We start from the raw sequence: 16,571 nt of genomic DNA, 5'->3' as shown, positions 1-16,571 counted from the left end.
AGTTTACAGGTATGATTTAAACACCATAAATTACACAAAATATTCATTATTCATCATCAGTAGATCGAAACAACACTTGGCAAGTTGGCATAAATGTGAGCTATTTGGTGACTGCTAACTGCGTTTTTATTTTGAAACGTGCCGTGCTCGCGCTTAATTAATTAAATCATAGCCATTCAAAGTTTAATGATCACATTTAAACAACAGGATGATTCCTATTCTTCTATCCCCAGATTTAAGATTGAGACTCTGAAGCAGCATGTTGGAACACAGTGACTGAATCTAAAACCTTCAGCTGACACACAGATTACATCCACGCAAGTCACTGAACTCGCACTGTATGACGTTACAGAAAGTTGTCCGGTCCAGCTCTTTTCACACAGCAGTGTTGTGTTTCTTGTTGATCTGCACGTTAACATAAAGACACTCTCGTGCTGGGCTTTACTAGCGCATGCATTGTGTATTTCGCTAGTATATCGGTGGAATACTTGGAATATACCAACTATACAAACTGTGTGGCGGAAACTTAAACTGAACCATTCACTATAAACTACAACCAGGGCATCGCTGAAAATGAGTGTGTAAGTTTGTTTACAAAATGCTGTTGTCACTGCTGCAAATTCCCATATATTCAAATAATTATTCGAAAAAATATAATTTCCTTGCAGCCAGTGGGCCCCCTTCCCAGTGTAGGCCCCTGGGCTTCAGCGCCCCTGAGTATAACATATATACATATAGAAGAAGAAGGATTAGCTCACCATCTACTGAACTGAGGGCTTCCTTGTAAGCAGGGTTGCTTGCTGAAGATTTGAAAAACAATTTTTCGATTTGGGGCTTTGGAGGTTGCTTGGAAGCTCCTGGCAGTTTTTCTATTTTGGTAGCTGGAGTGCGCTGAAGGCTGAAGTAACGCAGCTTTCCCTGTGTTTGACCTTTACCAGGATGTTGTGCTCTCATGGGCCCAGCTTGATACTGCTGAAGCTCAACGAGAGGTACTCCAGTACGATCCTGCTCATAACCAGTGAAGTATGATCGACCTGGGGGAGGCTGTTCCACAACGGCCTGGAGGTCAGGCTGGCCTTGTAGGAAGGAGATGTGGGGTGAAAGAGGCTTCTCTTCGAGCTGGATTACACCCTTGTGATTACGGGGGCCATCTCCCTTGTACTATGGGAGAAGAATAAATAAATATGTAAATAAATACATAAATAATATACATAATATACATATTGTTTTGTAAAAATATCTTTATCAAAAACTGACCAAAGATAATAATGTTTAAAGAGTTTCAGCCTCATTTTAACATTGTATCAGCCTCCCTCTTTTAGCTCGGCATATTGTTCTGCTCTATTTGAGAGATTATATAAAATAATTATATTCTTCCCACCTTTGCAGAATAGAAGGCCAAGCTGGCTTTAGAACAGCAGGGTGGACTTCACTGAACAAACCAGCACATACACGGCTGGCTCCAAAAGCACTGCAGGGTACTAATGTTCAATAGTGCAGTGAACTTTTCAACTCTCGTGACTGTTAACTTCAAGAACAGTTGTTTGGTGATGGTGTTTTTTAGTACCAAGCAGGTTGCACCTCGGATTACATGTCCCCAGTAGCTATGTTCTTATCTGACAGTTGTCTAATGAAGTGCAGAGCAAGCAGCAATACATGGCTATTTTTGCCAAATCTGACATTCCACAGCATGTGCAGTGCACTTGTTAAAAGTGCATTAAAATAATGCATTTAGTAACTACTATATTTTATACACCTTGAAAGCATATCCATGCATGTGTGGTAGTTCTGCCCAGTTGTTTACAGTCTCAAGCTGAAAATATGCCCTTCCAAAAACTACTGATTTCACTTTTAGGGAGAACTGCCATATAGTCACTATATACATCCAAATACTTCAAGTGATATGTGAGTAAACAGAACTATTATTTTATATAGTTGTTGGAGACTCACCTTCCAAAGCACTTGCTGCCCTTGAGGACTCTGTTTGAAGGAGGCAACATCGGAAGGAAGGAAACCTTGAAGGTACCTCTGCAGTGTCCTGCTCACTTCTTCTTTCTGAGTCTTCAGCTTCCTGTCCCCATTGGGAATGTTTATAATACAATTCCATGTTTAAAAACAGATAAACAGATTATAGTAGATAAAGTGTCTAGAATACAAACCTGTCTGGATCAGATTATCACTTTACTCTATGGTTCAATTTGTGAACATTAGATACTTTTACAGTATTTATAAAGCTTGATTAATGTTTATTTCTACACATACTGATACACTTTAACATTTCAAGTTGCATAAATCAACATTATTTAATGAATCATGAACAAACAATAATTAACTATGAACAATAGTATACTTATAAATTATCATTAACCTAGATAATTAAATGCTGCACAAAGACACCAAATGCATAAACTAAATGTTAACGAATAAAACTTGTGTTACTAAAATGTCTTATCAATAACTGTTACATAAAGATACTAAAACTGAATTAATAAAATAACTACAACAAAAGTTTCCATAAACACATTATTGTCACGGATGCTAAACATAACATAGGATTTAGGAGCTCACCTGGAATTGCCATTGAAACGAGAAAAGGTGTTTGTAAATCCTTCAAGAGGAACCTTGGGTAGTTGTGAGAGCTCTTTTGAGATTACCTCCTGAGTTGTGTCATCCTGCCAAGTATATCCTATAATAAAGCAGACAGAGAGAACCATAAAGTAACATACATAAACTAACCGGATTATATTCAAAGAAACCCCGCTTACACCTTGAATTGCTGACATTTAAAAAGGCATTACAAAGACCAGACAAGAGAAACTATTTTAAGTCACCATCATGACTGAAGCACACTGCTGCTCTCTATGCCCACAAGCGGAACTTTAAATAACTTGCTGCTGATATTCAAAGTATTCACGTTAATTAGTCCATATCTTTTCATGCAGACTAAAGACTTGCACAGTAATCTGAAGAATTGCATATGCAATCATTCACCTGAATTTAGCATTTAAAAAAATGCTACACTTAAAGGAATGTCAAACTTCTGGTCAACATCAAATCTAATTCTGCATCTCACCAAGAAAAAAACAACAACTGGGAATGAAACAAGACCGGGGCAGGTCAGAATCACAAAGCTTTCTGAATTCCATGGAGGAGAAACATAAATAAAAAAACACCAAACTGATGCATCGAATCCCATCTCGTGCATTCTGAAAAAGTGTTCACCCAGCTTTCATGCAAATGTCACCCAATCAGACATACTTGAGATTGTTCACCACACTAAGGGACACAGGTATGCAGTGATTGAACGGATGGATGGGAGGAATGTCATTAACCAGCCACAGATGCAGAGGAACGAATAAAGATCTGAAGAGCATCTCCTTAAGCCCCTATAGATGTGACCTCATTAGCCTTCCACCAGCCTCCGACATTCAGCCCTGTTAATCTGTTTTCTTGGAAACATGATGGGTGGGGGGCAGACAATGTAAATCTCTTATTTACATATATTGCTAAAAATGGCAGAAGACAGATCGTGGGCTTACAGTGGGGCCTCGGCTCAGCTGGCTTACAATTAAATATCATCTGCCACCATCTGTGGATTCTATACCTCACCAAATAGCATGTTGGGTGAAAGAGAGAAAATGTCATATTAGAGATACTGTGACTTTTTGAGGGATCTGAAGATGTGTGTTAATAATATAACATGCAAAACATTTAGGCCCGGTTTCACAGACAGGGCTTAGACTAAGACAGGATTAGGCCATAGTTAAATTACGACATTTAAGTAATTTTTTATAAACGTGCTTGGGAAAAAAACATTACTGGTGTGCATCTTAAGACAAAACACAGGCACTGATATATTTTAAGATGAGTCAGTGCAAGTTTCTTTCATTTTAGTCTAGGACAAGGCTTAAGACTTATCTGTGAAACCGGGGGATAATAATTTTTTTAAAGATAGATTTCTTGTCAATTAATTTATCAACAAAGTGTTTGCTATAAGCTTTTCATTTGATGATGAGACAAAAATGAGTATCATGACATAATTGTAATCAAAATGAACAGTTGATGAAAATATGACAAGAGAAGGTGCTAGTCAGTATGTGCATGTCACGTTGTGAATGCACTCAATCCATAATGCACTTAATAACTAAAGCATAAAGAGACTGCTGGTTAAATACTGTATTAATTTTAACCTGTACATTCTCAGAGAAAAAAGGTACAAAGGCTGTCACTTGGCAGTATCTTTTTAAAAAGTTACTTTTTGTACTTTTTAGGTATTAATATGTACACTTTAGGTACTGATGCGTACCTTTAAGGTACCAATATGGACCCTTTAGATACAAAGATGTACCTTTTGAATAGGTACCATCCCAGTGACAGCTTTTGTACCTTTTTTTCTGAGAGTGTATCAACATTTAACATGTTTGAGTATTTGGTTTAATTTTGCACAATTTCAACTAAAATGTTATTTTTATTCACTAAAATTAGTCGCCATTTAAAAACGAACTAAAATGAATGAACATGACCAAACTTAATGGATATTTTCATCCAAAACCAAAAATAACTAAAAGAAAAAAAACGGCATAAAAATTCAGTTAAGAGAACAGCATAAGAGAAATTGCAAGCACAAGGACAGCTGAGCATTTATGTGTTACGCCAGCATTTACCCTCCATGGAAACACACACACTTACAATGTTGTTATACCTTCCTGTCACCCACGAGCGCTACACCCTTTTGCCTCAGCAAAGGTCCACCTCATTAGGTCTTGGATGGAGCCTAATATAATGTGCTACTACTAATTAGCAGACTGGTCATTGATGTCGCTGCTATCAAAACATGTGAGGGGGTGATGGTGGGGGGTGTCTTCCACGCATCTATTGCTTTTTTTAAGAGAACTCCATGATCTTTAAATATTTAAATCCCCTTTTCAGCAACAGACTTGCCTTCCATTCTTTGTTTTGACTGGCTTTTGGTTGTGCGGGGCAATACGCAAATGGGTGCACAAGTTAATGTGGAACCATCTTCCAATTAGTGAAGCTGACAAACATTGATTTAATTCTGTTCATCATGAATTGCCTAATTTATTGTGATAGTATAATAGCATAAATTAGGCAGGGGGACAGGTGGGCTTTTCCTGGATTATATGGGATTTCCATAGTATCTTCATGAACTAATTAATTTAACTCAGGTGGCACATTCCACAAATACGGTACAGCCTGGTATCCCATTATTTTAACCATTAGAGGCACAAATAAAAAATTTTTTTCAGTTGTCGTTGTGAGAGCAAGCTGATATGTTTGCAATACTGTTATCTAGCATAAAATTAATTCAGCATTAAAAGTAGCTAATTTCAAATGAATTAAAAGGTGGTACTGCCAATATATTATACTGTAGCAATATATATATATGATTTTATACATGCTTTTGCCCCCTTTCTAAAAAAGGGGGTAACCTTCCATAAAAACAATTAACAATTACAGAATGATCGTTAATTTTTAGATTATCTTTTGCAAATGTTGGATATCCGGTTTCCATTCAGCCCTTAATTTTTAGTGCCATCTTATATTGACAATCAAGGATCTGAGATCTAATATTCCTTTTCTAAATATGATGAAAGGTCATCAAAACCTCCTTTGCCTCCTACGCACAACACACAAGCCCGATCTACTGCAAAAGCCATCACCATTGGCCAGAAAATGGCAAAAACAGAAAACACTGCAGCAATGTGTGTTAGTCAAGCATCTGTTTAGAACAGCATTTAGGAATTCCTCAAGAGAGGGCTTCTGGACAGATGAATACTGTCTGGCTGTCTTGAGTTAAGCCCATGCAAAATGATGCGAACTTTGCTGCAGAGTAACAGATGCAGAAAGATGGAGAAATAATATGATATTCATAAGCCCTCTATGGAAAAGAGAACCACAGAGAGCTCTGTAGAAACTGTTGACATTTACTGTACTGAAAGGGACTTTTGAAGAAAAAAAAATACATAAAATTCCCCGAAACTGAATACAAATAACAAAATTTGACTCAAATGTAATTCAAATGTTTTGTAAATATGCAAAAAGACAATAAAAAAAAAAAACATGTCCAAGGACACATGCGCTTCTGCTCTGTTAAAGCACTGATTGCAATAATTGCCAACAATTTATTTTGGGATTACAATGTAATAGCCCTGTTTTGTAATGCAGGTTTGATCAGCCCTTCTGGCAGTTCACTTTGAGTGTGCAAAGAAGAAATCTAAGTAAAATGTAGGACTCATTATTTAGCATGTTGGAGGGCTTACACACAGGCTAACAGGTACCAATCAAATGTGTTTTTTACAGCCTGATCTGTCAGATATAGTGCTTCTCTCACACTATCAAATAAACAACACATATATACATTTGTAGCACACCCAAGATTGTTTGGCAGAGTATAGCATTTTCCCAGCATGCATTGTGGCTGCTGAAATCTAATTTGTTGCCTTTTATTGCTGTTGAATTGTACTGTATTGTTATGCATTTGTGTTCTCCTGTTTATTTGTGTTTTCATGTTATTTGTTATGCCACTTGCAAGTTTTATACCAATGTTTTTGTCCTACTGCTAGTTACCATAGTTGCACAGAATGTGCCAGTTCATTATTTGTCTTGACATGTCTTTCACTTTTAGTTCAAGCTTAAATACGTTTGTATGTGAAATAAATGATGTTAAAATCTGAGCTCCACATAACTGTATTTATTATCAACCTACAGCTCACCACAGCATCTAATAAGCTGAAAACAAACTGACCATCTAGTTATTATGGTACTATTATATTCTGCACATTACTGTGGAAAGATATTTCAAGAATCAGAAGCAAATGAATTCCCAGGAGTTTTCGAACATCTCACCTGCACGCAAACATCTACACAGGTGTCATGGATGGTTTTAAGAGGTATTCGTCAAAAATGTAGTGCACTATTGTGGCCAGTGTCCCCTGCTCTCCTTCTTTCTGTCTTTCTCACTCTTGCTCCCCTGTGTCTCGTCTCTCGTGGGCCATGAGAGTAAGTAGCTCTAATGCACATGTCAAGGTAAATCACTTTGCTTCGCTGAGCTTCTATCTGAACATGGAGTTTCTACCTGGATGATGGTAAGGCCAGAGGTCATTGGAAAGCCTGGAGGGCCTTGTTACACATCTATAAACTTCTCATGGCACCAGTGTCTCTTCATAAGCCTTGTGTTGTGTTACCTGTACCCCACACCAGAACCTACATAATCAGGTACGCTATATACATCTAATGAACAAATTTGTATATTTGCAACTATTTTGGAAAATAAACAGTCACTAATTGTTGAATGTACCTGATGTCACGTCACAGCAAAATATATGAGGGAAAAAAGATATTTGGAGATGGAGTATCTGTAATTTAGAATATGTACAATATTATCTAGTGTGGAACAGAACACAGGAATGTTGAGACACATTTTTCAAAGATCTATTACATTGGCACTGCATCTTAAAAATGTGACGCTCATGGCGTAAGATGTGACTAAGACTAAATAGCCAAAGATGTCTGTCTTCATTTTTGCAGTATAAAAATGGTGCAGATGGAACACAACAAGATATTCTTTGAAATAAATAAATAAATAAATACATACAGTCCAAAATCTACCTCAGACAGACTACAAAATGGATTGTTATGGACCGTTATAGGCCGGTAATACACCTCAAATCAAGCAATATATTGACTTCAAAAGCATAATTTTGATCTTCCTTAATAATATAATTCTTTTAAATTACACTATTGTTCAAAAGTTTGGAGTTGACATGATTTTCTCTTATGCTCATCAAGGTTGCATTTATTATTTCATCGACAAAAAAAACCACACAGTAAAACAGTAATATTGTGAAATATTATTACAATTTAAATTACTTGTTTTTCTATATATTTAAATTATTAAAAAAGGCAAATCTGATTTTTAATTTTTTTTAGCAGCCATTACTCCAGTTTTCAGTGTCGCAATAAACATAATTTGTTGTGCTGCTTAATATTTTGTGGAAACATTCAGGATTCTTTGATAAATAGGAAGTTCAAAGGAACAATATTTATTTGAAATGGTTAGTACCATTATAAATGTATTTACTATTAGGGCTGCACGATAAATCGCATGCGATATTTAACGCGCATCTTGTCAGTAAAGCCGGTTCTTTAATCAGCGGTAAATCTCCATCAGCTCCATGTGAAAGCCCGCACATGATGGAGGTTTACCGCTGATTACAGAATGGCTTTACTGACAAGATGCACGTTAAATATCGCATGCGATTTATCGTGCACCCCTATTTACTATAATTTTTGATCAATTTAATGTGCTCCTGCGAAATAAAAGTATTAATTTATTTAAAAAAAAAATGTAATAATAAATAAATAAATGACCCCTTACTTACCCCTAAACCTAAGTACAGAAGTGTACACTGATCTGTTTGCTTTTATTGGCAAATAAGCCAATAATTGTGATTCATACAATTAATTAAATGAAATTTTACTGAGAGCTGACTGACAGTAAAACATCACTGGCTTTGAGCCTGGCAAACAGCATGAGAAACATTATGCATGACGTAACTTAGACATCCAGCTGAGCATTTTTTTTAAAGAACAAATAACTTTAAATTATTTCAGAGAATCAGTTCTGAGGTATTTCAGCTGTCCATTATAAGTGATCTCACTTTAGAGAAGCCATTAAATCCGTCTTAATTCCCCCTTTTTCTCACTCTCCCTTCCAGCTGCTCCTTACCAAACTGTCTGTCTATCACCTCCTATCTGTCCCTCTCTATTCATTAATAGCCTTCTACTCCAAAAGACATCTGTAACTTCCCATTATCCCTAGACACACTGACCACAGTTGAAGGTCAAAGGGATGGCACGATGCATTATGAGCGGGCTGTAATGTACAAATCCAGGAGCAGGGAAATCTGAAGAACATCTAAAGACAATGGCAAGAAATATGGGGCAGCTCACAGCAAGGGAGGGCTGTCAGTTTGCATAATAGACCCGTATGACAAAGAGAGAGCATTCTGGCCGTTCGGTCAATGGCATCGATCTAATGACATTGTGCAGGGTGTGCGACGGCGGCTTCACAAATTGCGTGATTTCTACAGCTACTCTAAACGCGTGATAAAGAGAATTGTGAGTCGATGGCATTGATGTTCTCTACATCTATCTGCCATCTCACTCTGCTGTGAAGAGGAATGTGGAAGGATGTTGGTCTGCTGAAGGGTTCTGTAAGAATTAAAAAGAGTGTGTGAATGTGATAGTTGCAAGGCAGATGTGATCAGATGCGTGTATAAAAAAGGGTGTGTGTATAAAAATGTCACACAGACACACACAAACCCAGGGCAAACGGACAAGAAAACAAGATAAGATAACTGCAAACATTTAATGGTTCACACATTTGTCATCTGTCTGCTGAATTGGGCACAAATTCATGGACGGAAGCACACAAACAAAACACATGCGCACATCACACAGCCGTTCGAACACACACAAACGCACACAAGGGAACATCTAAAGACGTCTGAGATCTCCCTTGAAAAAGCACTCTGAAATTAAAATAAAAACACTGCAACACAGCATGTCAATCAAAAGCCGAGGTTTCAGACACCATCTGCATCCAAAAAGAAAAAGAGAGAGAGAGAGAGAGAGAGAGAGAGAGGAAGCTGAAAACAGCCTCTCATCCTCCTGATCCCTCTCTCTTTATTTGGCTTGGGTAATTGGAGTAAGTCGGCCATCTCTCTGGCTCTCTAATATTCATTACCATGTTGGTAATTTACCCAAAGACGGTTGCGTGCCTTCCACGCTTTTCAACTCTCATTTATGGCTATTTGAAAAGATCAAGCTGGGAGCAAGCCTCTGCAGCCTATTAAAGGCTCAGATCCTTCACCGAGACAGACAGGATGGAGCATGCTGCCCCCAAATGGCTATGCTGGAGACTGACAACAATAAGCCCTATGTTCTGATTGGTGTCAGAAAACATGCTTTGAATATACACTGCAGTGCAAAAGCAGAGCCAACGTGAGCAGTTCTTATTTACATCCTACTAAATAACATTATGACAAAGAGAGGTTAAATAAGACCCCTGTACTACTGACTTATAACAGCTACAGTTATGAAGGAAGGTCTTAAAAAGATAGTTCACCCAAAAATAAAAATTCTGTCATTTACCCACCCTCATGTTGTTCCAAACATGGCTGACTTACTATAAAAGAAGATATTATGAGAAATGTTTCTTGTTCATACAATGAAATTCATTGGCGTCAAATGTCATTTTAGACCCCAGTGTCCTTCAAAATATCTACTTTTTTGTTTTGCAGAAGAAAGTAATTCAAACAGGTTTGTAATGACATGAGGGTCGGTGAACAATGACAGAATCAACCATCCCTTTTAGACCTTCCTCAATAACCATAACAGTAATAATACAGTTCTAGGGGTCTTATTTCACCTTGCTTTGTCATAATGTTAATTTTTCATTTTTTTATTTTAGGGTGAACTACTCCTCTAAGTCGTATTACAACAAATCTATTTCCTCTCAAATGGTTAGTAAATTGCATTATTACAGCTAAATGAATGTGACTCATCGGATAAAACCAATGTTTGTACCCCCTGAATTAAATCTGAATGCTTTGAAATCCTAATACAGATGACTGACTTAAAAATTATATATTATAGGGTTAGTATAATTAGTATGTTACTTGTACAGTTCGAAAAAGCTTAAAGGAAATAGTTTGTAATCATTTAAACAGTGTGAACCCTGTGTATCAAAATCACTTCAATGTTACTAATTAGCTTTTTATATAAAGTGGCTTTAAGTTTTTGATGAAACCCCATTCTAGCAAAACTGCAACACACTGAACAGACGTCTAACACAGAGAGTACCCAGAGTTTGTTGTACAAGTGCAAGTATCTTAAGTCAGATCTACAGATCAGACATGTTCAAACAATATGTTCAGCTTGAACAGATTAAGACTCACATCTCTGCAGAAGTTCTCCTCTATCAGTGATAGTACATTCAGTCCAGCCCTGCTAACACAGTGTATCATTGAGAAACCTTTCTGTCACGAAAGCCCTCAGATGTCCAATTCCATGCCCCTGAGCAGTGGATGAGTGCTCATCCTTTCATCCTACTCTCTTTCATCTGTCCATGTGACAGACAGCAACATCGTGCCACAAAAGATGAGCGCACGTTTGGCTGTGTGTCAGCTTTGACTTGAGATGATGAGCTCTGGAACTGATTGTGACACGGTTCTGCCAAGGATAAAACTTACTAGTTAAGTACATTGACGAAACCAGAAACTGCTGTCAGTGAAGTTTTGATGATGTTTTTTAATCTGTTACTCACTGATCTTAGGTTTCACAAAAGTTTGGCCAGCATTTAATCATGTCAACAAGGTGCACAGCAATCAAGGTCAATATAGCTAAAATAGCCAGTGAATTCATTTACCTGACACTACTATCTTACGACTAAGTAACACATCATAGTGATTCTGATTCAGCCACTGAAGATAGTATCATAAATGCTGTAATACAACAAAACTTAAATAGAAAGGTATAACCTATCACAGAGATGTAGGTGCCACAAAACAATAGTGAAACAATAAATATTTTATTTTTCATTCAAAAGTTTGGAGTTGTTAAGATTTTTGAAAGCAGTCTCCTGTGCACACCAACGCTACATTTATTTGATCAAAATATAGCAACAGCAGTATGACTGTGAAATATTACAATTTCAAATTTTTTTTTCTATTTTAATATATTTTAAAATGTCATTTATTCATGTTATAGCAAAGTTGAGCAGCTATTACTCCAGTCTTCAATGTCACATGATCCTTCAGAAATCATTCAAATATGCTGATTTGCTGCTCAAGAAACATTTTGCATTATTATCATCAGTAAAACAACCATGCTGCTTAATATTGTTTGGCAAAACCATGTACATTTTGTTCCTAGAATCTTTAATGAATAGAAAGTTCAGAACAGCATTTATCTTTTGTAACAATGTAAAAGTCTGTACTGTCACTTTCAATCAATTTAATGCATCCTTTCTTAATAAATTCATTCATTTCTTTAAGAAAAAATAAAATCTTACTGACCTCAAACTTTTGAATGGTTATGTGAGTATTTAGAAGAGAATTAAGATAACTAATAGACATACAATACGTTTCCATGTACGTCATGGCTTTGCTGCAGTAAGTAGGTAAAAGGGCAAAAGAGTTACAGGAACACTGACAGGTAAATAAGTATCAGTAAATAATCAGTTAAAGTGAGATGACAAGTCAACAGGCTAATGTCAGATCTAAAGAAGGTAACAGACTGAAAGCTAAAGCAACTGACAGCTGATAAGAAGTGAATAATTAACAGTCAGGGAAGTTGGTAAACAAAGAGATGTGTAATTAGAAAAACAGACAATGGACTTGTGAATACATAAACAATAATTTCCACAGTGAAACGTATCTTATACTGTGGAAAGAAGAAAACAATTAAATGTGATGCGTTAACGTGATAAACAAGCGCACAAGAGTGCTGTGCACACAAAGAGATGCGATACCTCGGTGGGCCAGCTTCTGAAGAACGTTCCTCAAACGCTGCACAGCTGCTGCAGACACATCGTAAGTGTGGGGAAGTGAACCTGAATATCTCTGACATCGACCAAACACCCCATCTGCAAAATAAATACACAGACAACTTTTACAACCAAATCCTGTATGATATTATGATTATAAAAAAAATTATTTTATGTATGCCATGTCAGCAGCAAGATCTTCATGGCAAGAACAAAATGGATAACAAAAATCATACAATTAACAAAAAGCTATATAAGACATTTAAAATTCATATGACAAAAATTCTAAAAAAAAAACAAAAAAAAAACATTAAGGTGATACTTTTTAAATACATAAGTTTAACATATTTCTGAATAAAAATATTGTCTATTTACATTAAAATATATTTTTACTATTATACCCCGATGTATGAACAGTATTCACACAAACCACCCTAATAAAATACTTCAAGTTCATGTTGTGCAAATATCAAATAATCAAACATGGCAATCATTCCATCAGGATCACAGTGTAAAATTAGAGACCGACAAACAACCAATTTGCCTTTCAACCTAAATTCGAGATAATACTAAAATGGGGTCAGATTAGATAATAAAATGGAGTCAGATTTCAGTTAAACCTAAATTGAATAACTCTGCGCGCTGAAAAGACCGAACACGCAAGTGACCTTCATCCACCACTGGATACCTTCCTTGGGCCAAGTGTGTGGACCTTACAACAGTATATGATTTATTGAGGCAAATCATATTTTGTATCAGGTAAACAGCTTCCTGCTCTTTAAATTAGCAAGAAACCATATAATAGTATAATTTTTAAATGTTGTGTGTACAGCACAACATTTGATTGAGCAAAAAAAATATTTTTAAATGTATAAGTGTTGTTCCTCTATATCATGATAGTGACCATTATAACAGAAAACCTGCTGAAGGAAAAAGCACAACTGTTTGTGTCTACTGGCCATCAGTTTATTTTGTGAGGCTGAAGTTTCTGCTTGGGGTCATAATAGCCACAGGGGTTTATGGTATTTTCTTTCTTTCTTTCTTTTTGACACTTTCAAGATAAGCACACAGGCCATCAGGAAACGCACCTATATAGAGACACACACACACATTATCTGGCCCCTTGTTTATCTCCCCATCACCAGGGACCTAGTGCCACTCAATAGTCCGTTGCTAAGCAACCCAAACCATGGCTCAGATTGGCTTCATAATTCAATGGCTATCTGGGCGAACATGGAGGATTCAGGGTATAGCAGCGGACCTCACGAGGAATACTAATGACCACAAGTGTTCCTCCACCGTGTAAGAGCAGTTTTCATCTGCACCACGACGTGATGGGATCTGTCAGACTAATGTCGCATGATAAGGCATAAACGGTCAATATAATTAGCCTTATTGTTTCATCGTAAATAATTCTGTCATTGTAAGCTCCAAACTGGCTCACTTTATATATTTAGGGAAACAAGCAGCTCTTTGGCAGAATTGTATTCTAATATGTGAACATGAGCATGTTTGAACACAGTAGGGGAGAATGAGAGAGAATAAGTGCAATAAAAAAGAATTCAATGCAATGAGAGGAAGCAACTGACCCTTCACAGGGAGTTTGATTGAAAGGCGATCTGACCAATCATAATGCCAAATCCGCCATTTTGTCCAACAAACAAACCAGACAGGAGAGTAGATTAACTTTGGTGGACTTAAACTTTAAAAAATGTGTGTATTGACCAATTCGGTGTTTGCAAACAGTGATGATGATGTTTTGTGGGCGGAGCATATCTAGTGGCAGAAAATAAGTAGCAGTCTATGGAAGCCATGGAATAAAAGAATTAAAAAAAGGTACATTTGAGTTTATATTTCAAAATTCTGACTTTATTCTCGCAATTCTGAGATTACATCTCACAGGTCTAATAAAGAAAAACAACTCGTCATTCTCTCTTTTCCCCTCGGCTCAGAATCATGAGTTTATATCCCCGACTTCTGTCTTTTTTTCCCTCAGAATTGACAAACTCGCTATTGTTGAGTTAAATTGAGTAATAAAGTCTGAACTAGAAGATATAAACATGCATTTGCAAGAAAAAAGTCAGAATTGTGAGATAAAACAGGTAAATGTTATGTAAAATGTTAATAGTAATAGGGGTAAATAGTATTTTATGCTGTAACTGTAGGGCTAATACAATATGTCCCCTATGAACAGCATATGTGAATATTTATTTTATTCATGTTTAGTAAATATGAAAAGACGATCGGTTCACGTGCCACTTGAACTGAGGCGCTACAGTGATCTGTCATGACACAATAAAGATCCACAAAACGTTATTTATTGTTTGAATTTCTTAAAAAAAATGACAAAATTTGAAAGCTAAGACTTCACACCAGAAGTAACCTGCTCTGTCTCGTCTGTCAGCAAGTTGTCAGTTTCCTCTTTGCTCCGCGATGTATTTTTCACTGCGTGAGAACATGATGTGTGGCATGAGAGCTCCATGGCTTGTCAGATATAGCAACAGTAACTAAGGGGGGCGGGTCTTTACGAAGGGTCAATTAAGAGAATACGAACTGAAAATGAGACAACAAAAACAGCATACACAGACTAAACATCCTACTCTGCCTCCTTTTAACTTGAAACCTGCAATGTCCAAACTTTTTTACATGCACAGCAGACACATGACATAACCACCAGCAAACAGACCCTTTTCACTGCCTCCTTGCGGTTTCCATAGCAACCTCCCTCACTGTCGGCTGCCTTTTTTTTCCAGCCGTCTCCGGAATAATCACACTCTAATTACAGTCATCGCACTCAAATATAGACTCGGCTACGTTTTTTTTCTATCCCACGATTCCTCGAGCTCTACACTGTACAGTACAACCATAAAACGGAGCCTCAGGGAAATAGAGTGAGTGGAAATATAAAATCTATCAGGCAGTCTGAATTATCAAACATGATACATTTGCTTCCCACTTGGTGGTAAATGATATGCCTCTAGAACTCTGCACTTTGTCACTCATTTGCAAAATGCTCTTTATACTAGCTACGATAAGCTTAATAACAGCTCTGAGAGCTCTGGTGGGTCCGTCGTCAAGAAAATCCTGGACCGCTCCATGATCGGTATTGTGGCTATTATTTCCTCTGCTAGATCAGAACTGAAGTGAAAATGGAGAATATAGATTGACATTTCGCAACATTTGACCTATTTACAGAAGGTCTGGATCTCTCAAACTGCCTCTGTCACAGTGAAACAAGCTGACAAATGGTTTCAAGCATGTGATACTCTAACCTTACAGGCAGGGTGCGAACTACGGGGGAGCTAGGGGGAGCTCGGCTCCCCTTAATAAGACATGGGCTCCCCTGAAAACGGGATTTGTGAAATTTTGGGGGGTCTCAAAAAATATTGACAATGTGTTATTTTGACGTGCAATTTCAGTTTTGTGTAATGTGATCATCGTGGATTATTATGTGTAAAATTGCAAAAATATTCATTCATGCATGACGGCGATTTAAACCTAATTCACTTGAATAAAGATAACTATACATGCTATTCTTGTCATGAGCATCAAGGTGTGGGGGCGCTGCGGTGCAAATTCCACTCATGTTTAGTACATGTTAACTCAAAGATTCGTAGAAAAAATATAAACGCTGGACTCTGGTCGATTCTGTGTTAAGGTAAGGCATGTTATTCGCAATTATGTGTTGTGGCTGGGTTGTTATAGGTCTGCGTGACCCTCGATGTATTAGGCCTAATTGAATGGAGGAATTATGGTATTCTTCTGTAGCCTGTCTTCTGTAGCCTGACGACGAGTAACTTTAACCGTTGTTCATGTGAACTCAAAGACGGCCTGGTGCTTTGTTTATAGACTATTTGTGGGTGGCTCTTTTTTGTATCACCTATCAATTTGTGTCGATAAAGTATAATAGGGTAAATCCTGTATAGAGTTTGCATAAAGCAAGTAGTGCCTAAAGCCCTCTTTTGAGGCATGCGCAAGCGCACGAACCCCCCACCCCCTC

General features: G+C 37.2%; 1 protein-coding gene across 2 annotated transcripts in view; it reads right to left on the bottom strand.

Annotated features, from left to right (window-relative positions):
• ptprn2 (protein tyrosine phosphatase receptor type N2) overlaps positions 1–16,571 on the bottom strand; it is a 228,112-nt gene that overhangs the window by 162,155 nt on the left and 49,386 nt on the right. For both annotated transcript variants that reach the window (XM_016533327.1, XM_016533328.1), the window contains 4 exons: positions 12,557–12,670; positions 2,569–2,686; positions 1,951–2,071; positions 759–1,161 (listed from right to left, as the gene is read on the bottom strand). In XM_016533327.1, the coding sequence (XP_016388813.1) occupies positions 759–1,161; positions 1,951–2,071; positions 2,569–2,686; positions 12,557–12,670 (756 nt within the window). The remainder of the gene's footprint in view (positions 1–758; positions 1,162–1,950; positions 2,072–2,568; positions 2,687–12,556; positions 12,671–16,571) is intronic.

The sequence above is a fragment of the Sinocyclocheilus rhinocerous genome, unplaced genomic scaffold, assembly GCF_001515625.1.
Source record: "Sinocyclocheilus rhinocerous isolate Xijiao unplaced genomic scaffold, SAMN03320098_v1.1 scaffold245, whole genome shotgun sequence".
In the NCBI taxonomy this organism is placed as follows: Eukaryota; Metazoa; Chordata; class Actinopteri; order Cypriniformes; family Cyprinidae; genus Sinocyclocheilus; species Sinocyclocheilus rhinocerous.
Note: the sequence above shows the minus strand (reverse complement) of the source record. Positions and strands in the feature narration are given on the sequence as shown.